At 39.3% G+C, this 27858-nt stretch overlaps 1 protein-coding gene across 6 annotated transcripts; it reads right to left on the reverse strand.

Annotated features, from left to right (window-relative positions):
* Window positions 1-872: 872 nt before the first annotated feature.
* Window positions 873-27387, reverse strand: aff4 (AF4/FMR2 family, member 4). 6 transcript variants are annotated; one of them, XM_023962708.2, is made up of 22 exons: window positions 27075-27387; window positions 15244-15370; window positions 12502-13260; window positions 11714-11752; window positions 11489-11575; window positions 11376-11403; window positions 11202-11253; window positions 10928-11017; window positions 9871-10015; window positions 9076-9784; window positions 8812-8945; window positions 8471-8556; window positions 7894-8125; window positions 7495-7589; window positions 7005-7068; window positions 6293-6376; window positions 6042-6178; window positions 5784-5855; window positions 5578-5671; window positions 5405-5448; window positions 5111-5325; window positions 873-4379 (listed from the first exon to the last, which is right to left on the reverse strand). In XM_023962708.2, exons 2-22 carry the CDS (start codon window positions 15364-15366, stop codon window positions 4252-4254), a joined length of 3417 nt encoding a protein of 1138 aa, XP_023818476.1. In that variant the 5' UTR covers window positions 15367-15370; window positions 27075-27387; the 3' UTR covers window positions 873-4251. The 6 variants fall into 6 exon arrangements, with proteins under 6 accessions (XP_023818476.1, XP_023818475.1, XP_078786752.1 ...); XM_023962707.2 differs by lacking the exon at window positions 27075-27387 and adding an exon at window positions 18613-18876; XM_078930626.1 differs by lacking the exon at window positions 6293-6376.
* Between the last annotated feature and the right edge of the window lie 471 nt (window positions 27388-27858).

Consider the following 27858-nt stretch of genomic DNA (forward strand, 5'->3'; position numbering starts at 1 on the left):
CAAACCACCTATGCGACTCAGTGAAAGCAGATTGCTGTGGCGACCCCTGACGGGATATGCAGAAAGGTAAACGAGTCTCTTATAAACTGAAGGTGAATGAGTATTTATGTATTTATTCAGGGTCATGCAGATTTAAAAATAATGAAAACAACAGATATCATTGGAACATTTAGCCTTCCTCTATCTTTTTATTTTTTATTTTAAACAAAAGTCTCCCCCAGCTAATTATGTCCTCTACTACCATAATTGCTTACACAAACATAAACAAACGGATGGGCAGTATCAGCTCTTGTCCACATGGTGGCTTTTTTCAGGCTGAGAGGTTATTTTCTTCTTTACAGCAACCGCCACAATGTGGACTGTACTGCACTTTATTGCTGTAGACAATATCCCTAAGCATATTTTTTAATAACCAGCAAGAAATGTAAAATACTTTCCCTTTCAAAAATAAGTTTGATTTCACCTTCAATGCAAAAATGTGGAGACTCCATTCCATGAAAATATTATTGTGGTAATGGTACAGTCAACTTAAAGATTTAAGTTTCTGCTTTTGTTCTTAATGCAAATTCCTACAAAATATCCACTTTATGCACATTTAATTTGTTCTATTACATAGAATTTTGCTAACTTGATTCAGTACAATAAAAGCAAAAAAACAACAACTTTAAAATGGCCTCTATTTGATCACTAATATATTTTTGATAATTTAAATTAAATATGCAGTTTCCTCGCATTTATCCTACTTTTTCCACATCAAGTTGGTATAATTTTGCTCCGTGCTAATCAAGTTTGTTCATTTGTGCCTTAGAAAAATCTTTAAATGTACATTTTTAACCTGTCAGCTACCAAAGAAAAAGCAGAAGATACTTAAACATATTCATATATATTTTATTCTCAATACAGCAAAATACAAAGAATATTCAGGACAGACTCATTAGTCACAATTAATACTCACTTCACAAGAATGTTCTTAAATTACATAACCTAAGTTTGAGGATCAAACTTTATGAGTACCTTGAATCATATTGCATCCATCATATATATCATCTTTGTCAACAGATCTCTTAAAACTAGTCCAGTTTAAATTATTGTATATATCGTTTGCTGATAGTCTCACTATGGAGACGAGGTTAAAATAAAATAAAAAGGGGGGTGTGTTATTCAACATACTGTATAAACTGCTACAGCTGTTCTGAAGTGTGCAGAAACCTCTTGTTTCCTAAACACGTTGGACCAATTCTTATTAAAAAAAAAAGGACAGTTAATACATAATTCTCTCTTGAGGAAGAAAGAGACAACAGACTATACATGCAGTTCATACGTCCATCTCATGAGCTCAAACAATTTACATTTAAAGTACGCAGCTCCGAGTCAATCACAGAAGAGACGGAAATATTAACACTTTGGAGACGATAATTAAGTCCCAAACAAGATACTATGACACAGTGAAGGAATAAGACAAAGGATACGAGCACATAGAGCAAATCAATCTGATATACAGTGTTAATAGATTAGGATGCCATCTCTAACAACTTTGAGGAGGAAAGAACATAGAAAAAACCCACAGGAGGAAAAAAAAAATGTGCATGTAGGATCTCACAATATATTTACAGCATTGTGTACGTTTAATAAAAATGTCAACCTGTAGTAGAAATCCACCCTTAAAGAAATGTTATATTTACAATTTATACAATTGTATTTAAATAGAAACATGCAAGTGTTACCAATTTCCTACTAAAAGTCAAATAAAATTAAAAAAACACCTCATCTTACCCTGGATTCTTTAAAGTTAGAATTAATTACTAATTACAATGAAAATCTCATCATAAACAATACATATACATCTTCCTATTTCTTAAAATGGAACTCCGTAAAAAGGCAAAATAGTAAAGAAATAGCGCAAAAGGGGCAGAAAAAATAAATAAGTGAGTAGCAAACTGTTAAAAATTATTTTTTTTGTTCGTTTTAAAAAACATTTTACGTATAAGATAGCGTATAGGGAACACAAGGTGCCAACTTCAACTTGCAATTGTACCAGTGTATGAAGACATTGTCTGAGCTGGCAAAACTCACTTCCTACAAGAAAAGTTGCCTCCAGCTTTTAAATACAAAATGGCTCAGAGCCATATGTGTTTGGTTATACAAAAAAAAAAAACTATTTACATACATTTACTAAACTAGTACACAAAAATTGCAAAAGCTGAAGGCCTTGGACATTTGAGTAAAAGGTTTCTCACTGAGACGGGAAAAGAAAAACTTAAGAGGGAGCCTTCTTGTTTTTCAAAAATCCTGCATAGATTAAAAGAATACCTCCTTTGACTTGCTCTTTTTCAAGTTTAAGAGAAAATAACAGTATCTCCCTCTTCCAATAAAGGCAGGGAGCCAGTGAAGAGTAAAAAAAAAAAGCTGGACCAAACAGTAATTTTCTGCGATTTAATTTAAAAAGCTCAATATGCCTAAAACACATTTCACACTTTCCTTTAGAGTTAAAACAAAAAATGATTATATTAGGAGTTTATTATCAAAATACTATTTGGCCCAGGATTTCCAGCATGTTTTATTCCATTAAGGTAAATGAATGAGGAGGAAAAAAAAAAGGACAGATCCTCCTACTATTGAAGATGACACCCAATCCACCTGGAAGCATCGTTAACACCTTCACCGAAACAAAAACAACAAAAGTCCATGACGAGCAGTGACTTAAAGACGGCAGAATCAATCGAAACGCAGGTATACATTTACTCAATGTTGTCATTTTACTTTTGTGTAAGACATGCATGATTGAGTTGATTTAAATAGGAACAATTACATCAAAAAATACTTTTGCTTTCTCCCCTGTTGAAATTTAGCATTTATTTGGCCATAAGACAAAAGAATCTCAGTATATAAATAGAATCCGTATATGTTTTTATAATTCTCATCTGCAATACACAGTTATAGATTTTAAACTCTGTCATATAAACGCAACACTTCTAATTTCCTTCACTAATGCGGTTCTCATCCTAAACAATATATTCGCTTTCATCTAATCTCGCCAAATTAGTTTCTATACCCTGCAACGTAATGGTGGACCACCATGTAGAATACTTCCACAGTCCCTGCTGTTCTGAATATACTGACAAAAAAAAAACAACCGAAAAACATGTGTACTTCTACAAGAAAGGGTTCTAGCTTGGTGACAATTTGAAGACGACGTGGCTACAAGAGGAACGACATTTAATGGTATTTGAATTTCAAAGCTACCGAAGGCAAAACATCATGTGGCTAATAGAAAATTGAATGAAAGTCCATCATCTAACAGTCCCTGCAGCTTTACAAAGAGGAGCAGAGCGTCTTTCAGAGCCATAATAAGGGAAATAACTTAACATTTCATTGGTTAGCAGGCCAGAAAAAGCTTCTGATTTCAACAGATAAAATGCGTGGGTTAATATAGTTTTTAAAAGAATATTTTATAAATATAGGATTCAAAAATATCAATCTGGTGTAGACGTGAACCTTTCCTCCTCCGCCTCTTGAGGCGTTGAAAATTGATGAAGTCAGAGGAAACGAACAGCAATTATTGGTTATTTTAGTAACTTAAAAAGACCTGAAATTGCAGTAAAAATATAAATGTTGCCAGTTTCCAATACTTGTTAAATAACTAAAATATACATTAGAAGAACTGTGGCAATAGCTTTAAAAGAAACAAAAACACCAAAACGCAAAAAAACAATTGGATGATAGTTTTCCTGTAGCTCACATACAAGGCACAAAAATGACTAGGAGAAACCTTCAGTTTAAAGCACCTTTGGTGTTCCTGGGAGGTACTTTGGTGAAACAAAGTCAAATAAACTGTCGTAACCTAAAGAAGCCTATTAACCAAACCCCAGTTTTAGTGTATTGTGAATTAAGAATCCACCCAGTTCTTTCATGTCAAGATAATATAAACCGCCTGCAAGAATATTTGTAAGAAGGCTGATTTATGAAGCCATGTGACAGGCTCTCTGGATTACTGCTGCAGATGTACCTGCCCTTTGCCTTGCCGATGTAAGATACCCTAATTGCTCAGTGTTTTTGGCAAGCTGGTGCAGAAAATGGACACAGTGTTGTCTAAGAAGTCCGCCCTGTGTAAGCTGAGGAGCAGATGTGGACACTGTTTGCATATGTGTGTGTCTGTGTGTGTGTCTGTGTCTCTGAGATCCGGTTGGTAAGCACGAGAGGCTGAGGTGTCGGCATGTGCAAGGAAGCAGCGTGCAGGGAGCGGGGCCTGTGCTAGGCGGCGTGTTTCGCATCCAGGCGCAGCCAGTGGAGGCCCTGTCGCGTGTAACGCACGAGTTCTGTCATGCTGCTGGTGTTGAAGATCAAAGGACCCATCATTTTGTCCAACTCCAAGAAGAAATCTGCAAAAACACAGACGAGAAGCAGCGCTCACAAAACATTATTCTGCTGAAAGGTCACAAAAACGAACACTATGGTGGAAAAATCCACCCAATCAAGAAATAACCTTGTCTTTTATTCAGTTATGCTTTTACAGCGAAAAGAAAAAATATTTCATTTAAAAGAAATTAAAACTTTATTCAATTTTTCTAACCTGTCAAAGGTTTTTTAATACATTTTCAATTGTTTTAAAGCTTCCAGACCTGCAATTTTTTAAATAAACTCAACTTTGTCTGCAATACTCTCGACTTTTTAACAGTTGCAAAACACAAACTCATGTTAGAAAGCAACTTGCAATGGAAGTTTCTATGGACTGTCGTGATGATAAGTCACTTTCACAGCAGAGACGGCGGTGGAAGGGACGGTTCTGAAAATGTTTCATGCTAATCCATTTGTTTTTCCTTTTGTCATCCAAATCAATAAATCTCAGCTACGTTTTTCCACAAGCATGCTAGCCTCAAGACAGATACTCAGTAATGATTTAAAGAAAAATTAAAAAAAAAGAATAGTATGTAGAATCATTAATTTGACAGTAAAATAAAAGCTCAGTGGGTAGAAGGTGTGTGTGGTTCTGTGTTAAAAGAGAATGACAAAATGACTTGTCAAATAGTGACATTTCTCTGTTTGATGCGTCACATTTTCCATTTGGAAGAGTCTGTTTCTGTGTTTCTAATAAGAAGGTTGAGGGCTTTACCTTTCTGCTCCTTGGACAGCTGCTCAGCCTGGTCCCAGATCTCAGTGGCGTACAGGAAGTTGGAGGTGACCTGGACGTAGCTGGCAGCCATCTGGTGGATGCGCTGAGGTATGGTCACAGAGGAGCTGGCGCTGCTGTTGCTGCTGGATACGTAGCCACTGGCTGACCCTGGTGAAAGTTTGGGTGAGACTGGGGAGGGCATGCCTGCTGCCTTACTGTGGAGACAGTTCAAGAGGACATAATGTTAGTTGAGTTGATGTCAGTGCTTTGGTATGTGATTATTTACTGCCTTACTTTGCCATTCCAGGAGAGGGAGCCTGGGTGTTACTCAGAGAATTCTGTGAACAAGACGAGGGAAAGAACATCATGTACAAAGAGAGGAAGCAGCGCGCACACTCAGAGTTTTATTAGATTTCCCCCAATTCTGACAGCGTGCCAAAAAAAAACTGCTGTTAGGAAATGAGTACCTTCAAGTGTTCTGTGAGAGTTTTGGAGTATTTCAGAGCGCTGTCTTTCCTTAACTTGAACAGTCGCAGGTAAAGAAGAGACTGACATCGCAAACTAGGGAGGAAAAAAAAGGATTTGATAACCAAAGAAAACGATTTCTTGCACAACAACGATTAAGTTTATGTGAAGGTGGAAATTTGCACCGCTTAGATTAGGAAGCTCTTACCAAAGCACGGCCAGTCTCTTGTCTGCTGAAGTAGCATCTGGGGCCATGTAGCTTTTTAATTTCATAGTGTATCTGAAGGCACAACAGAGACAAAACATTCCTAGATTAAGATCAGAAAAATGTTGTTTTTCACTAACAGTTTCTGAGATTCAGAGACAAGATTCTCTGCACGTAAATAAACCAAACTTTTCAAGAGATGTTACCAAACCTGTCAATGCATATAATGAGTGAACGACAGGCTTTTGTGTTTGCGCTTACTTGATGAGTTCCACGGTTTCTGCATACATAGGGAAGGGAGACTTTGCCTCCTGGGCACTTTTCTCCAGTGCATTGCCACATTCAATGAACGACACCACAGCATCCAGGTAGTAAACCGCCTTCTCAAATCGGTTCACCTGCACTCAAAAAGAAAGAAGATGGTCAAGAAGGAACCAGTGACAAACACGCAGCACAGCCCAAATGCTTTCATCTACTCCATAACAGTGCTCCCTCGGCATTTCGCGGTTCACCTTTTGCAGTCTTTGGGATTTTTTTTCAGTGCAATTTTCCACACTTTTTCCCCCACAGCACACTGCATCCCACGTCCTGATTGGCTGTTGATATTGACAGTCAATCTCTGTGCCATGTCTCGAGTACAGAATGCGTGCAGCACTCCAAATCTACATAAATCTTCAATCACGACCGGGTCTTTTTCCTGCTGTAATACTGGACTTATTTTTGTACAAAAGTTTCAACTTTAAAACTTCATACAAGAGAGAAAAGCGTGAAAATATTAATGTGTCTGAGAAAAATACATAATCCCGACTTTGTGAGTTGTACCTATCGTGGGTTATTCTTAAATTGTAATCACTGCGATAAACAAGGGAAGTTTGGAGCAAAGTTAACTCAAATGACAAAGTTCAGAGATTAAATAACAAAACCAACACACAACTCGCTACTCAAGACAAATTTGCTTCCCTAATTTAGTTTGTGCTGCTTTGACTGGAAAACAAAAGGATATTTGTCAGTCTGTCTTTTCATGGAAGGAAAGAGGAGAAAAAAGCTTTAGAGTTCAAGTATTTATTCAATTTAGAGACTTAAACTGCAACTACCTCCAATCCAACCACTGCATATTACTGTGCAATCATTTATAAATTGATTTTTCTCACCATCAACCTGCTCCTTCTTACACGTTTGCATAAAACTGTTGACAGAAACGGCTCCTTAAAAGGGTTTTCTCACCAGAGCGTCTGCATTGTGCTTGAGCTTCTTGGCTTCCTGCAAGTAGTGATCTGCTGAATGAACCCTGTGAAACCATATTTGCATGTCAAACTTCCACAATAAAAGCACACATCTATACCAGAAATACTTTAACTGTATAGTTTACTTTTCTTTTACAGCCTTAACATTTTAACCAGAAAACCCTAAACAGCTAAAAAATCTTCTAAAAATCTCCGAGATACTTATTTATTTTTTTGTCTTTTAGAAGACAAAAAAATAAATAAGTATCTCGGTGTAGCTTCTTTAGAGCACTGTAAAAAAGGACAGACAGTCCCAGCTGTGGGCCTTTTAAAATGGAAATTTACATAATCTTTCTGGCACGCAGCCACATCTATTCGTGACCTTCCCAACCTCCTACGGCTTTATGCATCAAAGGCAAGCCTGGATCCCCACAGCCGCTCTGTCGGTGTCCCGCAGAGGGGTTATCCACAGTGGAAAGAGCTCTTCTTACCTGTCCTCGAACACCAGCTTGGATCTCTGAGACTTTGAGCCATCCGAGGAAAGAGGAGGAACGAGCTGGTTATCGCAGCTCTTTGAGGACTTCTCCTGCAGGGAAAGCAAACGCTCAGTTTTGGAAGATAAACAAAACCAAAATGTAATTTGGGTATTCTAAAATATATATATTTGCATATAATCTATATTTAGTCTAAGAAAAAACATGCCTGTCTGATGTCTGAAGCTCCCAAAAATAAAATAAAAAGAGCTTAACCACCTTCTTTTCCTTCTCAACCTTTTTTTTATTTTATATCTCCATCATTGTGTCACCTTCCAGGCTTTGCAGAAAAAATTGATTTGCAACCGTTGAGACTGAACTGGAGAATGACTGCGGATGGCAGATGCCCTCACACACCTTGCTGTCCCGTGTCTTGCCCTTGTCCTCTCCCTTCCTGTGTTTGGGGGTGCTGCTGCTCTTGGCACTTTGGCTTCCCTCTTTTCCACTTCCGGTCCCGCTGGACAGTGAGGTGGAGGACTGGCTGGCCGTCCTCTTCCGACTGGGATGCTCCGCCTTCGGTGTCCGTTGAAGCCCCGGCATGGAGGCGGGGGACACGGGCTCTTCTTTCTTGTCCAAAGACCTTTTAGACCTAAAAAGTCAGATGATTTTATCACAGATTTTTTCCAAGTGTAACATTTCTGAAGCAGCCTCCAATGTAAAATAAAAATATGAAGCGCTTAGTGGTTAAATATCAACTTTCCAGGTAGACCACAACCAAGGTTATATAAGGCACTATAAGATAAAGATTAACCAGCATCTTACAAGTCACAAAGATGTGATAAACTGACCAGATCGCTGAGGGATTTTATGATGAACAGAAGAAGTTTTAGCAGAAATAATTTTAAGAACCAAAACGTAAAAAGGCTTCAATAATTTTTACCCAATATACTAAGAAAACAACAAGTTGTTCCTAGGATAGTGAAGCAACACTTACTCTTTAACGCCGTTTTTATGATGTTGTGCAGATTTCCCTTCTGGCTTGAATCGTTTACTCCCAGGCTTTGAGCTTTCGTCGTCATTCTTGAGAAAAAACAAGAGCGGAAATGTTTGGATTTCTAACAACTTCCTCTAAATTGTTGAAAGCTTTTCATTCAGTGTATCTGAAGGTAATAATTCTAAAAGCTGAAATATTTCCAAAGAAAATCCCAAACTTAGTCCCAAATTACTATAGTTAAAATGAAATAATTACTGAAGGACCCGTTTTCTTTTACGGAAAAGATTGGAAAAAATAAAATAAAAATGTCAAAAACGAATGAACTTCCATTTAAAGATTACCTTATGTCTCCGCTTGAGCTTAATGGAGCTTTTCTTGTTGTTGGCATCTCTGTCTGGAGAGTCTTCACTTTCCACTTTGATCTCTGAAGGCTCCTTATACGGCCGTCCCGGGATTCTGGACAGCAAGCTGAGATCTACAGGAAGTAGGGAGGAAAAGGAAGGGAAGGGTAGCATTGAATTCAATCCAGAGTAAAGAAAAGCCTCAACATCAGACCACATTCAAAAAGTGAGTTTTGTTCTTTGTCTGATAACTTCCCAACTAACCGATCTTAACGAGTAGGACCTCCTGGTGGGGGGGCCTTGGCGGGTAGCGGTCCTCGGGGTCACTGAGCGGAGACAGCAGCTCTTTATCCTCGGTCACAAACATGCACACGGGGGTTCGGATGCTCTCCGTGTACTTGGGGGTCTGTGATGAGGACGGGATGCTGTCGTTCCCCTCAGAGTCTGAAGATGAGGGATCTGTAGAAACCACTTCACGAGACTGGGGAGGCTTGGCTTTACGCTTGCCAGGAGCGATGGGGGCGGGGGCTGCGGCGGACCTGGGAGAGGACTTCAGATCTTTTCTGGTGCTTGGCTTGCGGGGACCTTTAGTGCCAGCCGTTTGTCTGGTATGGGGGACCACCGGAGCGGTCTCACTCTCCACCCTTAAGCCACCTTTGGGTTCTTCCACAACTGGGGGCTTCTCTGACTTTTTCGGCTGCTTTTTACCCACGCGACTTCGCGAGTTTGTGCCGCTCTCACACTGCGCGGGGGATTTTTGACGGCCACGACCCCCCTCCGCACCTTTCTGTGGCGCCCGTAGATCCCTGCTCGGAGGCGGCAACGCCGAGTCTTTTGAGCCCCCTCCCTGGTTACCATGACCACGCCCTGAGCTGTTATCTCGGCCCTCCTTCTTGTATTTGGGCGGAGTATTATTGTTGTCTTGAGTCTTCTTGATCCAATTTTCAAGCTGCCACTTGTTGGAGCCTTGAGGCTGAAGAGGGGAAAACAAAAACAAACAACTGAGTGGTTGGAAGCATCTTCTTAGGAAGAGTGGCTGACAATTTGTAGTGTCATTACATCGGGTGAGGCCGGCTGTGGGGGTTCGTTGGCTTCACTGTCCGATGTGCTGCTTTCACTCTCACTGTCGGAGCCCGAGCTGCTCTCTGAGCCGCTGTGGCTGCTCGAGTCGTCCCTCGATTGCTCAGCTGCTTCACTGTTATTGCTGTTTGAAAGACAAAAGAGGGAAACGGTGTTATTGCGCCTTTATTTTGAAGGGCATGAGGCTGCTTTCACACTAGCATTGTCCAGTAGACTCAGTTTGAATGGGCAGAGAATGCTAACTCTAAAGCGGTGATCCTCAACTTTTTTTAGGCCACGGTTTGTTTAATGTCAGACAAATTTTTAATGGACCGGTCCAAATAGGGTCAAAAGATTTTAAGCTTCTGGTTTCCAAGTTTCTTATCAGGTGCCTGCCTAATTTAGCTTTGCTGTAGGGAAATTCTCAAATGTCCCTTTTACACTTTTCCACAATTCAGCGACTTTATTTGATTGAATCTTCATTCTCTGTCGAATATTTGCAACAGGTTTAAACGTGGACTTTGTGGAGGACCCATTCAAATGTGATGCAGATTTTCCCCCAAACGCCAAAGTGGACGCCAACTTTAGCAGCATCCGATTTGAAAGGTGTGACAACTAAAAGCCAAATAAAATGACAATAGTCATAGAAGTGGTATTTTCATGAACATGAATCCACTAGGTTTTGCTACTTTATTATCAGCGTAGGTCTAACATTAGAGAGTCACATATTGTGCAAAGTGGGCTTGGTACGTGGAAACAATTGTTTGCATAATTTGAGGAAAAAATGGTTTTGTCTGGAAAGCAGATTTCTTTTTCTTTGATGGCTTCTTTCTCCCCAAAGACTTTTGTTTTTTATTAACTTTGTTAGCTAACGGGGGATTTAATTTAGCACTCAGAGCAGCCGTTTTAAGAAGATAGTGAATGTATTTAAGACACGCGAGTACACAAGAAAAAAGGGCAGAATCAGCTAGTTTTCCAAAATTAAACTTGGGGACCCCTGCTCTAAAGAATGAATAGCACTTCCTGTCTGTAGAAACATCCATGTTTGGTGCTTCACCTTGCTGATGTGTTCCTGGAGGCATTCTTGGCTTCTTGTTCACCGTCGCTGTCCTCACTGCTGCTTATCATCAGATCTTCTTTCAGCATACTACGACACAAAAATCCCACATTAATACACATTTGCATTTGCATAGCTGTGTCCGCCTGCCATTCGGACAACTCCTTTATCCTTTGCTGCACTGCTTTGCTTTGCAAATCATTACTGGTAAAACCATCAACTTGCATTCACGACAGGCAAAGGAGGGAAAAGGCCAGAGAGAGGAAGCACACACCTGCCATCTTTAGTTTGGTGGCTGCTGGAGCTCTTTGACGAACTGCCCCGCTCTGAGATTACAAAAGAGAAGCATGCATACAGAAATGAACACTGCGAACGAACATGTTGGTTTTAGACAAAAACAGAAAGAAAAATACATCCTAATTGGGTTTTTTTGAATCAAGTCACTCACTGTGTCCACTTGGAAAAGGATGCGCTTCCTGAAACCCAAGTCAAAAACACATTAGACCTTATTAGACACATCCACCACAAATCAGTCAACAAATCCAACAGTTCAATTCTGACCTTGGTGGGGAATGGAAACTTGGAGGGCTCTGTTTTGCATGGAGTGTGGATGGCTGTTAGTGGCGGAGGCCACGACTGAGTCATTTCCTGCATTTAAAAAAGAAAAATATTTAAAAAAAAGGTGCTGATGAGTTAAAGGGTGTGAGTAAACTGCTTTTCTCCCTCTTCGTTTCAACCAGCTGTCAGTTTAATCATTTAAAACGGGTCACACTAAAAGCTGTGTACCTTCAAAATTTCAGCAACACTGTTTGCGTCACCAGATCCCTGAAAACAAGAAACAGCATGTGAGCCAGCGGTTTCATGAACGGCGTGCTCTTAGTTCAGCAGAATTCAGAGGCGATTTCCATTTTGAGGAGCGTCAGTCATTTTACAGACATTTTTATGAGAGTTCACTTGGTACAATTGAAACGTGCTGTGAATTATTTTACTACAACTCTGAAATCCCTATCAGCTTACTTTATGATCCATATATAAAAAATATCTGCAGCACTGTTTCAAAGGTGAAATACTTTGAAATTCTATTTTTAAAGACCCACTCCCATCAAAATGGTGTTTTTAACAGGTTCTTGTGGCATTTTTCTGATGATGTAGAACAAATATTAAGAAAATTAAGCTTAAAAAGGCAATTTTGAGTATTTCTTTATTTGAAATGAATAACGAGCAAACGAAAAAAAGGTTGTCAGAAAAAGAGCTTATTAGTGACATTGCGAATCCCGCTGGGTGGGCCGCAAGCACCCTGCTCCGAGCTCTAAGCAGTGTGGAGGGTTACTCTACGCCTGTGGGTCCCTGTCCAGAACTCGACAACTGCTGCTCTGCAGAAACTATGTTCTAGAAAACAACCCGTTTTGTGATTTTGGCCAAATGCTGCATGATCCTAGTTACAAGAACACTTTTAAAATAGATCAAAGGATGATCGGAGTGGGTCTTAAACAGGTAAATGTGAATATGAAAATGAAAAGCAAGTTGTTTTTCTGAAAAAACGAGGGACACTTTTCTCACAGATTCTGATTTACCTCAACTGGCTGTGAAGGAATCTTTAGTTTGGTGAGTGAGGCCTTGCCATTGGACTTCATCTCCCCCATGGGGCCACTGTGCGGCTGTCCGCTGTAGCTCTCCGCCTGTGAACTTTTGGGCTCTGCCGTTTCCTGGCCATCCATAGGCCGTACGTAAGCCGTGGGCTTTTGCTGCATGGAGCTCGTTTTAGGCATCAACGATGAGGGAAAGGACTGACTCGAGTGCTGTCCACTAGGGAAGGAGGTGTGAACCCGTGAGGGTGAGTCCCAGTTGGCTTCTCTGTCCAGCGGAGACTTGGAGCGATAGCGTTCCTTGCAGTGATGTTGCTCCGCAGACAATGAGCCCCGGGATTGGCTGCCGGAGGAACTCAGAGAACTCTTGGCCGGGCTTGACGTGTGCGACTTGGAGTGCTCTGATCCTCCACTATGCTTACTTGACTTCTTTTCCCTCTCCCCTCTTTGGCTACTGCTGCTGCTGCCACCGCTGCTCCTCTGACTTCCGTGTCCACCCTGAAGTCCTGAGCGTTTCTGGGATGTTGATCCACCAGGCGCAGGGCCGACCGGAGTCCATTTACTGCTCTCACTGCCGCGCTGATCTCCACCGAACAAAGGCGCGGCCAATTTCTCCTCAGAGGAAGATGAACTGTTTGAAGGTTTACCCCCGAGTTTTGGAAGTGTGTCACCAATTGGCTCTTTCATCTCGTCGTAGTTTCCCAGCATGCTTTGAATACGGCTGGATAGTTTATCTTCTTTGCTGACCTGAAGAGGAAAGAAGCAGAAAAGAAATAAATAATAGCCAGAGGTTTCACTTTAAAGTTTACATGAATATCAATAAATAAAGAAAAATATTCTACTTAAAAACGGGAAAACTTAAGGTTATTTGAATATACAGACAATTCAATAGAAACTCTAACTCTGTTGTCAGAAACGTCACAGTAACGGTACTGGAATGTAATTTCCTATGTCAGTGTAAAAGCTGTACATGTGACAATAAAAGATTCTGATTCTTAAATGTGTAAAACTGCTTCTAATGTGTTTTCATATTTACAACATCCAAAAACAATATATGAAAACCAGCGAGAGGCCTAATCAACAAGTGTTGGCAGTCCAAACGCATTCGTATATTCAGATAAGCTCCCGAGAGCTCCAAGAAAAAGGTTAATCAATCACTCGGAGGCCACAGCCTCCAATCAACTTGTGTGAAAATCGGTTTGCGTGGTGTCTCCAGTTTCACCAACAGTCTTTTCACATCTGTTGGCTTTGACAGATTCACGCTGAGGGTGAGGAAACACAAGCCGTTATCTGCAGCAGGAAATGTAACTAGCTTGGTCAAAGCGAGGTCTGAACCGCTGCCTGCCTGCATGGCCTCGCTCTGACGTGTGCAGTTCGGGGAGAGTAATACAGCATTTTTCTGGAGGTTTCGTTACACGATAGGAAACCGAGCACTTTGTGCAGACAAACAGAATCTATTTAAAGGAAATCACTCAAGTGTTTAAAGAGCTTGTATGACAAAAAGTTAACAAGTTTAAACAAAGCTGAATAAAAAGGTAGTCATTAAGGTTGTGGCTTATACCAACTCCTGGAACAATGTTTCATTTGTTTTCAGGGTCAAAGCTAGTCGTTGCACATAAAAGTGACAGAATTTCAATGTAAACGTGTTCATTTAAATTCAACCTGGTGTTTGGAGTCGAGTTAAATGTCTAATTTGGAAAAAACAGTTATTTTCTGACCCCATATTACGTACCACTTGTGAAAAAGAAGACTTTAGACACACCCCAAACATTAGAATTTCTTTTTTTTTAAAACTAGCGTAACCGTTAAAACGGCAGCTTTACTAGCAGTGCATAAAGTCTGCACTATAAAATGCTGTTGCTGGTCTACATTTGCAGTCACAGCTGCAGCTGTGAGCACACATGGTCTTCAACGCAGAACACTGTAAACTTCCACTCAGCGGAGCATGTCAGAGAGGGAGAAGTCAAACTAAAGCTTACATAAGATCAACACAAGCAGCAGACCAGAGATATGAAGCACAACAAGCTGCTCACACTGAGATTTTTGTGCGTGCGTTTGGTTGTTCTCTACCGATTGTTTTGTAATTACATGCAGAATTTTAGAGTTTTTTCAGGCTTTTTCCCCCCTCTGAAAGCTCAAGGACCTTCCTGCCCTTCGTGCCATCTTTCACTATGTCGTGTTCACAAACAAACGCAAAGACGCATCATCCACCTGCGATGGCGTTTCCGTTCCAAACCTGTCAGGACTCATTCCTTTCTACTAGCTCTTGCTAAGGAGCAGAGCCACTTACATCTGCTCGAATCTGGTTAGTGGCAAAGATTAGACCAGAACGGAGAACTCAAATCCTCTTTACAACTGAATCGGCTGGCAGGGCCTGGCTGCCCTCAATCTTTGTTTGTAAGCATGGTGGTAAGACAGAGGAGGAGGAGGAGGAGGAGGTGCAACAGAGGTGTCTTCCTTTGTTTACTTTAAACAGCTGTGCAACGACAGAACATCAGCCACAACATCTACCCGTCAAGTCATGTTTAAAATGTCTTCCCACTCAGAATTTGGTACAGTATCCTATTTGGATCAACCTGGACGGCTCTTTAATTCTAAAAACAACAAAAGTGCACGACCGGGCAGCTTCTGTTAAAACCTGCATTTCTCACTTCCTGCCGCAGTTGCAAATTCCTCAAAACTGACGGATCAGTCAGATGCCACCAGTGAGCGCAATTTAAACAAACGTACCACTTTGTAGGGTTCGGGGAACAGAGGGGAATTAGCTGGAAAAGCCTCTCCTCCCTGCTGAATTTCTTGATTTCTCCTTTCTCTTTCTTTCATTCGGAGTACATTCCGGTCCTCACGGTTCATGTTGCTGCAAACACAAACAGAACAACAAGTCAATGAGAAATCCAAAATATGAAAACAATTCAATTAGCCAGAATTGGGGACGACAAGAATAACCCAGTTGACGTTCCTGCAGAAATATTTACCCAACTTCCCTTTAATTAGGATTTATTATGAACAACTAATCCAAATTTACAGAGCAATATTTTTTTTTTGCTTTGAACTGGTTTATAAAAATGAAAGAACCTTTAAGTACACAGCAGGAAGGAGACTTTGAAGGCAATCGACAAGAGGAGGAATCACTGGGATGACCCGAGGTGAAAGTAGCCTCTAATAAGCTTACCCCAACGCAGACAATGAATTAACAACTGCTATTGTACATAATCCTCAGGTCCAGATGGTCTGTTTGACTGAGCCCAACCACATACAGTAATAATGCTATTATTTGGCGTTTTAACAGTGGAGAAGTTTCCTCCATTTCTCATTTTTTCCTCGTTTATAAGACGTAAAGAAGGTTTTTACATCTTTTGAATAACATATATGGTGGTATGTTAACTCTAGCCCAAGAACATCAGTGTCACTCCATAACACATCTCATTTTTCTTCTGAATGTTATGAAAAACTGTTTGAGGGCACTGTCCTTTAATTAACAACATTTATGTTCAGCAGAGCCAAACCTGACCTTTAAGAAAAGCTGCATCAGCCGGATGACACAAAGAGCAAAGCGTGTATCTTTGCAGGACACTGGAAACGTCACATGAATTCGGATAGAACATTAGTAGTAGGTAAGCTCAGTCTAAACAAAACAGCCATAGAGCTGCCTTCCTCATTTGCACCTTGTTGAACAGAAAGAAGCGCTGCAGCTCTACAAACTGAAATGAGCAGATTATCATTCATGCCCGTTTTCTTCCTTAAATCCACATGTCGACTCCACCAGCAACAACATTTACTTCCAGGCTGTTGACAGTGCGATTCTGCAGAAACCACTCGGGCTCCTCCCAGATTAAAAACACGTCACACAAACGTTTTTAAAATGTTTAGAGAGAACGGCTAAAAATATGACAGTACGCTAGTGACTCCACGCAGTCCAATAAACACAGAGCAAAGAGGAATCAAGGACATTTACTGTTTTAAATCAAATTATTAAAGACAACAATGACAGCAAGTCTCCTGTGAATGCTTTTTAAAAAACAGAAGGTTAGCTCTGTGGACTAAACCTCCCTGAACTTGCAACAATTATTCTCAGGTGAGGTGATGAAATCGGTGAATAATTGAGTCTAAACTGCAAATTTCCCAAAATCACTAATACTACCTGACTGTTAATGATTAGGTAAAGTGGGGAATGCAGTTTGGAGATAGAAACAGGACGCCTGAAAACTGCAAAGACAAACATTCATAAATACATTTTTGTTCCTTTGGCCTTCATGCCTTTTTACATGAGGATTCCAACAAACAGAGAAGCTTGACATTATGGTTGTTACACAACTAATGGTTGTTTTACTGGTTGAAAATACTTTACGGACCATTTTTGAACTTGTACAGAAAAAACATATTGACATTAAGTTTTTAAAATATTAATAAGAAGCCTTCAAAGCTAAAATTGAGCAAAACGAGGCCTGCACAATATATCGCAGATTTATCGTTATCGTGACATCAAGCTGTGCAATACCCATATCGCAAAAGGCGGCGAAAATTGCAAAAAATGGTTCCAATAAATGTGCTAAAACAATCTTATGGCAGTTTGAAGCATTTAACCAATCAAATAAATCCATTTAGGCATTCGACCAATTGGATGGACCCCTTGACGTTGTTGACCAATCGGATGGAGCTCTTTAATGTTAGAGGTTCGCCTCCTATAGACAATGGTCATTTGGAGTATCTATTTTAAACTGTTGCAATGAAATGGAAATTATGTTTTGCTATTTGTTCATATACCGCAAGTTATATCGTCGTTGCAATATTGATCACTAATATCGCATATCGCGAGTTTTCCTCATATCGTGCAGCCCTAAGCAAAACAATTGTGAATCCAGGGCAAGCTGGCCTTTTCTTGACAATCCAGTTTACTGATAAATGCACCAAATGACATTGCTATAATTCCTTATTCTTTAATGCATTGTGCAGTAGCAATTTCAAATTGGGCTGCAAACGGTAAAGCATTAGTAGCAACCTCTCCTAGATGAGGTGTCAAGAAAAGAAGAAAAACTCGTTCTGATTAGCCAGAACTCATCACCACCCCTCTGTCAGCACACAACCAAAAACCAAGTTCAGACTGCACAAAACCAAACACTTGATAATGACACACCGCATCTGAACTGACACTATGAGTCGGCTACAGCTAACAGCACACATGATTTACTAAAGCCACATTCCAGTAAATTCTAATGATAGTTATTTAGACAACTCTGCCACACAGATGACAATCACCAACTATAATTCAAAAGTCTTTTATGCTATAAATGTTGCGAGGTTTGAAAAAAAAAAGCCACAACACAAAGAACAACATCAACAAAAAAACAAAAAAAAACAAACAAGCAAAATAAGACTTTTAGAACAAAAAAACGTCGCCTATGTAACACGTTAAACTATGTATCACAGCAAGGTGGGAGAGTCCACAGCCTTACTCATGATTTCCTAGAGTAAGCAAACCACTCAAAAGGATATATCTTACAATGCAATTCTGTTTGTTTTTTTATTCTGATTTTGAGAGATTTTAACCTATAAACTTTGAGCACTCGCATAAAAAAACAAAACCAGACACACTTAAATCATCATTTCTATTCTACTTATTCATATCTCAAAAACAGGCTTTGATACCAGGCCTTTCTTTCCTCAAGGTTTCCCCAATCTAAACATATGAATGACTAGAATAAAAGACTGAAAACGTTGATAGCTTCAATGTTTGTTGAAACACAAAAGTCTGCCCCAGTCCAGCAAGTTTAAATAACAATGAGAGCTTGAATCAATACTGAGGCAAACTGAAAAGGTCAAAGTCTCCAGAGTTGAGTAGCTACTTTAATGTGTACTTAAATTAATCAGCTCAGAAGTCTCCAACAAGTGAAAACGAGCAGGCCATGTCTTCTATACAAGCACAGAAAAAAGGAAATGCTATCAGAGTACAGACTAGGCCTCACTGTGACACTCTTTAGAAAAGTTTATATAAACTAGAAAAAGGACAACCACGTTATACAAAAAGAAACATTAGGAGTTTTAAATGGAACAGACATCAAGATAATAAGTAAAGGCAGCAGCTAGCTGTGCATTTCTTACCCTGACTGAGAGGCCATGGCCTCAGCCACTGAAACATTGGAAGGAGGAGGGGAGGAGATTTAGAGGATCTCACAGGGACTGAAAAGTATACTTGACATGTCTCGCCAGCTTAAACTTTTGCGGAATTTGCTTCCAGTGAAGACAACCTCACCATTTTATTTTAACTAAAGGTTTCTGTTGGCGTCCGGTTGGCTGGAAGCGTAACAAGAGTTTCTCAACTTTACTCGGAGGTACTGTGTATTTCCTTAGAGTGGAGACAAATCTGACTAAGGGAGGGGAGGTGGCGGCTTATCTAAGGGAGATACCACATCTGCAAACTGCAGGGGGGTCGCAGGCTGGGTAACATGACAGTGGGAAGCAGCTTTTGTTCCCGGCAGTTTTTAAAACACAAAGTAAGAATAAAAAGGTACTAGAAACATAAAACGAGTAGTTTCATCTGTACAAGCACTTAATTTGATTTATTTTAAATTTCGAATATTTGAGAAATTTCTACTTGAATAATCTTGGAAAATATTTGAAAGAAGCGTAATATAAGCACAAGTCTCTTTAAGTGTATTTTTTATATTAAAAATGTATCTGTATGAGACAACAATTAAGAAGAAAAACATGTAATTTAAAAATGAATCTTAAAAGCAATTATAAACAAAAAGAGCTTTGAAAGCAAGAAATCTCACCTCTACTTGAAAATGGCACAGTCCACCCTTTCCCATAAAAGGACATGTTATTTTACACCACAAGGCCTCTCCTCCAAGTGACGTAACGAACCTCGGTAAGACTCAGCCAATCGCAGCCGGCCATTCCGTCAACAACAGCCCTCCCTCCCCCACTTTGCCCCAAGCACAAGACGGCAGCAGTGAAGCCTGTTAAAGGAACAGCGTCCTGGCTTTTAAATCAGCTGATGAAGCAAGTGAAACATTTTCATCATTTACACAGGATGATGACACACAAGAGCAAATGCAGCATCAACACATGTTGCATAGACGGAATAAGAACACAGCATTACAACCACGTCAAAGGCTTAGGTTAAGATTTTATCTAAAACAAGGGGAACTTGCTTTAATTGTGCTTTGTATAAGCTTTGAAAGAGACCCATCAAGTAACCACTGCAAAAGAAAAAACCTTTTGGATTAGTATACTCTCTTTTGTCGTTGAAATATTTACTATATTTACAATGAGTACATTTTTTTATTTTGCTATGGTATTGCATTTATTCGGGATTTGTTAGTGTCACACTCGCCAAACCACAAAAAAATCTAAAAGCCAACTCCATAAACAATAGTAATTTGAGATGTGTAACACTGACAACTTTAAGTGGTTCTTTAATATTTTATGCTCATTTACTATTATTTTTTGCATAAAAAAAGTGGGGAGAAACATATTCCTATAAAGTCTGATCATATATTTTTGAATGTGAATGTCTGTTGCAGTGAAAAAGTATTTATGATCTGTATCAGATTAATTTCACATTAGTTCCAGTAAAAATCAGCTTAAAATAGTTGAAATGTTTAACATATGTCAAAGTGTCCTTGAGCAGGACACTGAACCCCACGTTGCCTCTGGTGGAAGGTTGGCGCCAGTGTTCGGCAACAGTGTGTGAATGTGTGTGCGAATGGTACTGTGACTGTAAAGCACTTTGGGCCTTAGAGGAAGGTAGAAAAGCGCTATGCAAGTATACGCCATTTCCCATTTTAACACATGATGTCACCAGAGACCGTTTATCCAATCAACGTGGATCGGCTGATTCTGACGGGGGGAAAAAGTGGCTTTTCACTGCTACGCAACACATTGCTAACAAAGTGTTGCATAACGGTGCAACGTCGTTTTTTTCTCAGCAGAATCAGCTGACTGCGTAACCACTTCACTACTGTATACTGTTGCATACCAGTGCAAGGCTGCTTGTCTTTGCTGGTATTACGCTAGTTGCTTACACAGTTGAAGAGATGTGATACTCAAAAAATGTAAACACTGGAGCATAAACTCAGATGTAAAAGGGTTAAAAGCTTTTTTGCTTTTCAGGAGATCTGCAGTACTCCAAAGACAAACTCAAATACATTTAAAATTAAATCTTTAGCAGATTATTTAATTTAAGAAATTCTTGCCCCACTAATCAAACACTTATCCTTACATTGGACCTGGTTTTGAGACATTTTTTATTAATATTTATGTATCAAGCCATGGACAGACCATTACTGGTTGCTCAAAACAAACAAACTACAGACAAATCCTTAAGGATGAGAATAGTGAGCTACTACATCAGCAGAAGATGTCTCCACGTGTTCACATGCGTCTTTTGATTCAAACTATGTGCCTTTGACTTTCATTTACCTACAACCAAATACTATTACAAGTTTTGCACAGCTATCAGTCAATTTCCTGAATCAATTTGATTTCATTGTATAATATAGTTTGACACAAAAAAAATGCATTAATTAATTATTTGCAGTTTTCTTGCTTAAATAAAATAAGAGACAAGAAATAGACTTTAAGAACTCCACAAATTTCCACCATTAAACATACAAATTGGCTGAAGAACCTTTTTGCTATTCAGTGAAATTCAAGAATATTTTATTTAAAAAATATATATTAATAAAAAGATAATTGGGTTCCTTAAATGTCACAAAATGCAGTGAGTCACTAGATTTTTTATACTTTGAGTATGAACATTTTCCTGAGTAAAATTAGCAGGAAAAGCACTGCTGTCTGTTTGCCTTTGAGTCATTCTGCATCTTCAGATTCCCACATAAACACAGAGATGATCAGGATTAACCTTTTCCTCAGTTCCATTTTTGTCAAGCTGGTAATCCACATTGGACTAAGAACATTTTGCAGGACTCCCTCATTTCAACTGTAAAAGGGTGATTTTTTTTCAACTGATTCAATTGTCAACAATTGCTGCACACATGTTCGTGTAAACTACTTGTTTTTATGAGAAGCTATAACAAAACCTATGTTCATGTCCTGTCCTAAAACTCAGCAAAAATGAAGTAGCGAGGGCCATTAGCATAAATGCGACACGCCCACAGCTGCTTACCTAACAGGCTGACCGAAGGGCTTTGGATAGTGGGAAACAGTGTTTTAACAGTTATGCTTACATAACCACATTGAGAAAAATGACATCCATCATAGGTGGTTTCTTGCATTTGTTTAAATAAAAAAAGGGAAAACAATGGGTGCAGATGGGCAGCCTGTGTTACCACCTCTGGTGCTTTGGAAGCAAACCTGCTGACGGCAGGAATTCCACAGTCCACTCCAATGCTGTATACTCTCCGCTGTTAGTAGAGCTTTGAGTAATACTGCTGAAGACTGTTAGGAACACATGTCGCCAAGACGTTAAGAACAGTTAGGAAAAAAGATATATGTGCGAGTCTAAACTTTCTCTGTAAAATATCTGCACTTAAAATAATAAAAAGTTAAATTATTGTCAAAAAAACATATAATTAAAACAAATGGGGATTTAAAACTTCAAACTTTCTTTTAACTTTTTACCACCACAACCATATTTTTCCATATTCTTGTTTCAATTATCGTTTTGGTGTTTTTCTGTTCTGAGTTTTACTCCAAATGACAAAGGCAAACTTCAGCTAAAGTCTCTCTATTAATACTTGTATCACTGGTTGTGTTGAGCTCAACCCCTGCATGCCTGGAGGGGCTTCACTCAGCAGGTGTCCATTATTTAAATCAAAAAGGCCCCCCAAGCTTTTGCCATTCACAGCTCAGAGATGTGTGCGCTGTGCTCAAACAATGAAATCATTCAGACACTTCTTTCCAATCCAAACTGATCAAATGTTGGCAGAAGCAAAGGTAAAACAGTACCGCTAGCTAAAGCTCCATCCGTCAGCATGGGTCATAGTGGAGCCCTGCAACAATGATGAGGAGGTGGGTGGTGTAAAATAAGGATATCTGCTGCAAGATTCATTGTGGTTTCTGTTTGTACAATAAGACCTGTACTAAATACTGAGTATATACCTCAACTTCAACACTCTGCTGACCTAAATCCAAAGAAAAAACACTCCGTGGAATTTAGTGAAATGTGCTTTAAGAGTTTGGAGAATTATGTTCTTTAGAGTCAGAAAACAAACCTTTTGTTTTTATTTTTCCCATAGTTCCAAAAAGAAAACAAGCCGGCAGATCAAGGGGTCGGATTTGTTTAGGCCAATGGATTAGCCACATGTCCAGGAACACAGAAATGACAAATGAAGACAAAACAATCCTGGAAAATTGCTCCATCCTAGGATGCAAATACAGCATCAGTCAACACAGAGTATAAGCAGAGCTATTTCAACCACAGCTCACTTTGGAAACAAAATTCAATCTGCAATATTGAAGCTACGCTACAAACAGGAGTTCCACTCCAAAGTATTCTGATAAGGCAACTGAGGAAAACAGAAACAAGGTGTTTATTGAAATGAATTGTGCAGCAAAAATAACAAATTTAAAGCAGAAAATTCCTGTAGGACAGATCTGATAAGAGCACCAAGTGAAGCAGATTTTCAATGGATTACATTTTAACAATCCTTTAGTCATGTTTGTAGAAATTTAAAGTATGCCACGTGGAAACTTAAATGAACTTTGGGTGACAGATTGAGAACTGAATTTGTTCGCTTTAAAATGCTTAAATCGAAAGAAAATTCTTTCTGACACAGACAACACTCTTTTCCAGGAACATTTTCTGACACATCATTGACATGACGCACAACTTAAGCTCGACACCCTGTACTGCAAGTTTCTCAAAAGGTATTTTAACTCTTTATGCAAATGTCTTCACAAGATAAGGTTTATATTATGCAAATATCATGTCCTAAATCCATGTACATGTAGCCAAACCTGTTTTCTCAAAATAAAAGAACACAAGATTGAGAGCATGACTTTTGCTTCTTTTAAACAGCTGAACAATTATTATTACTATTATTCATTCATCTTCTTTACCGTTTATTCCCTTTCGGGGTCACGGGGTTGCCGGAGCCTATCCCGGCCACTTGGGCGTAGGCAGGGGATACCCTGGACTGGTCGCCAGTCTGTCGCAGGGTGGAATGTCCACAATCACACATCCATTCACTCTCACACTCACACCTAGGGACAATTTAGAGTTGCCAATCAACCTATGTAGCATGTTTTTGGACGGTGGGAGGAAGCCGGAGATCCTGGAGGAAACCCACGCATGCACGGGGAGAACATGCAAACTCCACACAGAAAGGTTCCCCATTGATGTAGTTTTTCATGTCCCCCAGCCGGGACTTGAACCGGGGGCCTTCTTGCTGTGAGGCAAGAGCGCTAACCACTGCGCCACCGTTATTATTATTATTATTATTATTATTATTATTATTATTATTATTATTATTATTATTATTATTATTATTATTATTATATTTGTCCACCTTTTAAACCTTTTTTTAAAATTTATTTTAGGTTTACCAAACAAGAGCTTCTGTCAATACTTCAGAATTTAAACTACCGTAGTAATATACAGCAACCACAATAATAATATTCATCATCATCATAAGCATAATAGATGCGGGATTAGGTTAATTTGCAACTTCCCGCTCCTGCTCACACCTAATGGATTCAATGTGTCATGTATGTATAAGTACAAATATGTCAACTCCTCATTAGGATTAATATTGTATCATCATTTTCGTATACATACATAGAAATGTAATGGGCAGAATTGCAGATTTCAGCAGAGATCTAATGAAAACTATTGCTTCGTTTAATGCAGAACATGAGCACAAAGCTGTCCTGTCAATATTTCCTACCCTAAGGTAATATTGTTTTTGCTATGTGAAAATTTTTATAAAAAATATTGATAGGTTTTTAAATTGCAAAAAGATTGAGACTGGTTAAGTGGTTTTTCTAAACAAGTTAAGTCACAGCACAGATCGGTGTCAGATCAATTAAAATAAATGCCTTAAATTTGTTCCGCCCACAGAATTAAATAGCCATGTGAAAGCTTAAAGTTCCTACGAGTGAAGGAAAACTAAAGAACAGATGGCAGAGGTCAGGACAAAGTGAGTAGCATATTTTTCTGCTGTGTGAGCAATAGCATTGAGGGGGAAAAAAGGCTGCCGATGTCCGATTAGATTCAATCTAATTAAACTAGCTGACTGTGGAAGTGGATTCAAGTAACTGACATGCTTTGTGTGAAAAAGAAAAACATTTGGTAGCAAAACTGGTCAAACTTAGCTTCTCAAAAACTGTCTTTGGAACATAAAGTTATCCAATATTTAGATAAAAAGCTAGAGGAAATTACTCCTTTTCAGTTCTCTCCTCACATGTTTTTAAATCAACAACATGAGACAAAAAAGCAGCAGCATTGTTACCTTCAGGCAGTCATTTCTCACTTCTACAAGGGCAGCTGTAACATCTTGTACTATCAGTTTTTGCTGAATTGCTAGAAACATGCCATTGTTCGTTTCTAAGGTAGTTTTTTTTTCCAACATAGGTAAAAATACATTTATAGTAGCTATATCCAAAGAAAGCATCCACCTTCTGCTCTGTCTGGAGCAGACATGGAAATCACCACAACATCTTGACAGGGCATGAGCCGTTTGCCTGGCAACAAAGGAAACAGCCGCCGCATACATGCCTCTGGGCAAAAGTTAAACAGGAAGTGAAGTGCATTTCACAGCAAGTTGCGCCACAGGGGATTACAGTTACAACTTACTAATGTAGCGTATGTTTTAGCTGCTTATTTCATAGAATCCCAAGCATTTGACACTCAGCATCTGGAAGTAGTTTGAACTTTTCCAGTGTAGAGGCTTTGTTGGTTTCAGGAAAGCCAACTTTTGCATGTTGCTATGAAGCCACACATTTTCATGAAAACAAAGCAGCGTGAAACACAGAGAGCTTTTGTTTCAGAGTCGAAACACGGCATCAACAACTTTGTCTAACTCAAAAGCAAGTGTTATTAACATCTAAAAACACTGAAACTTGGTCTTCTCTTTGTCAAAACCCTGGTAAATCACACCAAAAAAACTACCATGTAGGTTGGTTTCTGCCACATGAAGTTACATTTGGAAAAAATTAATGTGCTTCAAGTGGAATTTACTGTTACAAACGGAAACTGTACTGACCGTCATGTGATGCGTTTGAACTTTAAGCCAATTTTCCACGTGTGGTAAGGATCTGTTCATCCTCAAACTGACCACACATCATTCATTATGCAACTTGTCACTGTAGTGTGTGCCAGCAATATTTCAGCCAGGTCTTATCCATCGTAACTTTCTTTTCTACGCTCTCTGAATTTGAGTTTACTGGATATTTACCACAGCAAAACACAGTAGTGCAAACAGAAAGAAGCATGGGGAAAATAAGACATAAAAAACAGAAACAACTACTTCATTTAGTAAACATGTTAATAAAAAGCAACTTAAAACTAGCATTTTACTGACTGAAGGCAACAAAAAGGAATCTTTTGGCCCCCTGATTGTTGCTGTGCAGCCGGCTCACAGCCTCCCAGCCATAAATGAGTTCATGACCTTCGGTCCACCCAACCATGAAGTGTCATCCTCAAGTGGCAACTTTGTCTACACCAATGCACACTTCAACCTGTGATATCAACAGCTACTGAGAGGAATGCTGGACTTGAGATGACTTTTCTGCCCCCCCCCCAACTGAGGCACATAAAATGGCTTCCTAGAAGAGAGTATCAGCTGTATCTTTGCTTGCAAACACAGACTTATGTGTGATTTTAATTTGTTTGTTTGTTTATTTATTTATCTACATTACCACCAAAAAAAACAACAACTCTTTTAGCTTGTGGCAGTGACAGCAATGTCATGTTATCATAAATAGAAAGTTTGTTTATCACCAGAACAGCTGAGTTCTTATGGGGTCTCACTGTACTGTGACCTTAACGGAAACTCAACTCGTTTCTGACACATGAACTCTCAAATATAAAATATTTTGGGATTTTACCAAAACGAATATACTTTTTTAAAGGAAAAAAAATAGAAAAAACGTGCCTGCTTACATAATTTCCAAACAATACCCCATATGTTCTAAATTACACAAGCTAAAGTGTCTCATTTGGTCTACTCATGCGCTGGTTATCAAACTAATTAAAAGCACCGATAAACGTCATGACCTGCTAGTTTGCGTTACAGGAACAAAAACAAAAACACCGCTGCGATGTTTGAATTATACTAGACCGGGAACTGAAGGCAGAAAGCCAGCAAACGAGTGACATTTCACGTACGAGGGCTAGAAATCATTTATCGGTCAATAGATCTTAAAAATAGTCCAGCTCAAATATTGGCTAAAGGCTAAATAAGCTACCTTAAGAACACCTGCATCTTTAAGACTAGCGTCTACGAGTAGCCTTCGTAAGCTAAGCTAGCAGCTAACTAGCTATCAATCCTTTTATGTTTTGAGAAACTTGCATCAAAATTTGACTCTAAACAACAGACAACCGAAAGTACGGCTGAAAAACAAAAACCGGTTTTTGCGACAGTCGTTTTTCTTACCTCTTGTCTTCTTTTTAGGCCCAAACCATTCTAGCTATTGGAAAGCTCTTTTTTCTTTGTCTTTTCCACTTCCAGTTTTTACACGCAAGATGAAGTGAGCCAAACGCTTTAACAGCTAAAATACTACACTAAAAGTCTTCCCTCAAAGCGGAACTGTACAACGAGGGGAAAACAAAATGAAGTCATCCTGCCTCCTTGTTCATTTTGTTATTCCCGAAGAGATGTGACTGATAGGTAACTGCTAGCTAAGTGGTGAGGCAGCCAGCAGGTACCACAGACAGGACTGGATGCATGGATGGCATCAGAAGAAGCTGCCTTCACGGCCTGTCAGAAAACTGTCAAAACCGCCACCCAGCGTCATAAACGGAATTAGAGGGGCAAATGTGGAGGCACTCCCACGGGAATCGCTTTGTTTAGTTCCTTGCAGTCGATTATGCTCAACTAGATTAAAAATGCTCTCATTTAAAAAAAATTAAAACTCGAAAGTTCAACGTGAAATAATACACAAAAAAGAAAATATACACTGAATTTAAGAATGTTTAATACGTCTGAGACAAATACAAAGAACGTGATATCACGTATACAAATGTTGAAAATGTATTATATAGTTCATTAGGATGTTATGGGAAGACAACCTTTTGAGAGTAGTAATAATTACTGTTGTCTGTGAACGCAACACCATTCTGACGCAAAGCTGGCTCAGACTTGACGTTCAGTAGAAATCACGCACAGCTCTCATTGTTCCCTGCTGATTGTATGGAGCCACAGTTTTTTCCTAATCAGG

Source organism: Oryzias latipes, chromosome 14 (assembly GCF_053564925.1).
Source record: "Oryzias latipes strain Hd-rR chromosome 14, Olatipes_Hd-rR_3.1".
Classification (NCBI taxonomy): Eukaryota; Metazoa; Chordata; class Actinopteri; order Beloniformes; family Adrianichthyidae; genus Oryzias; species Oryzias latipes.

What these genes read in the sequence shown, in the direction of transcription:
- aff4 (XM_023962707.2), bottom strand. An exon ending in CACAGCCGGCCTCACCCGAT is followed by an intron (nt 9,785 to 9,870) that starts GTAATGACACTA and finishes TCCCCTCTTCAG; the next exon opens with CCTCAAGGCTCCAACAAGTG. An exon ending in CATAAAAACGGCGTTAAAGA is followed by an intron (nt 8,126 to 8,470) that starts GTAAGTGTTGCT and finishes CTGACTTTTTAG; the next exon opens with GTCTAAAAGGTCTTTGGACA.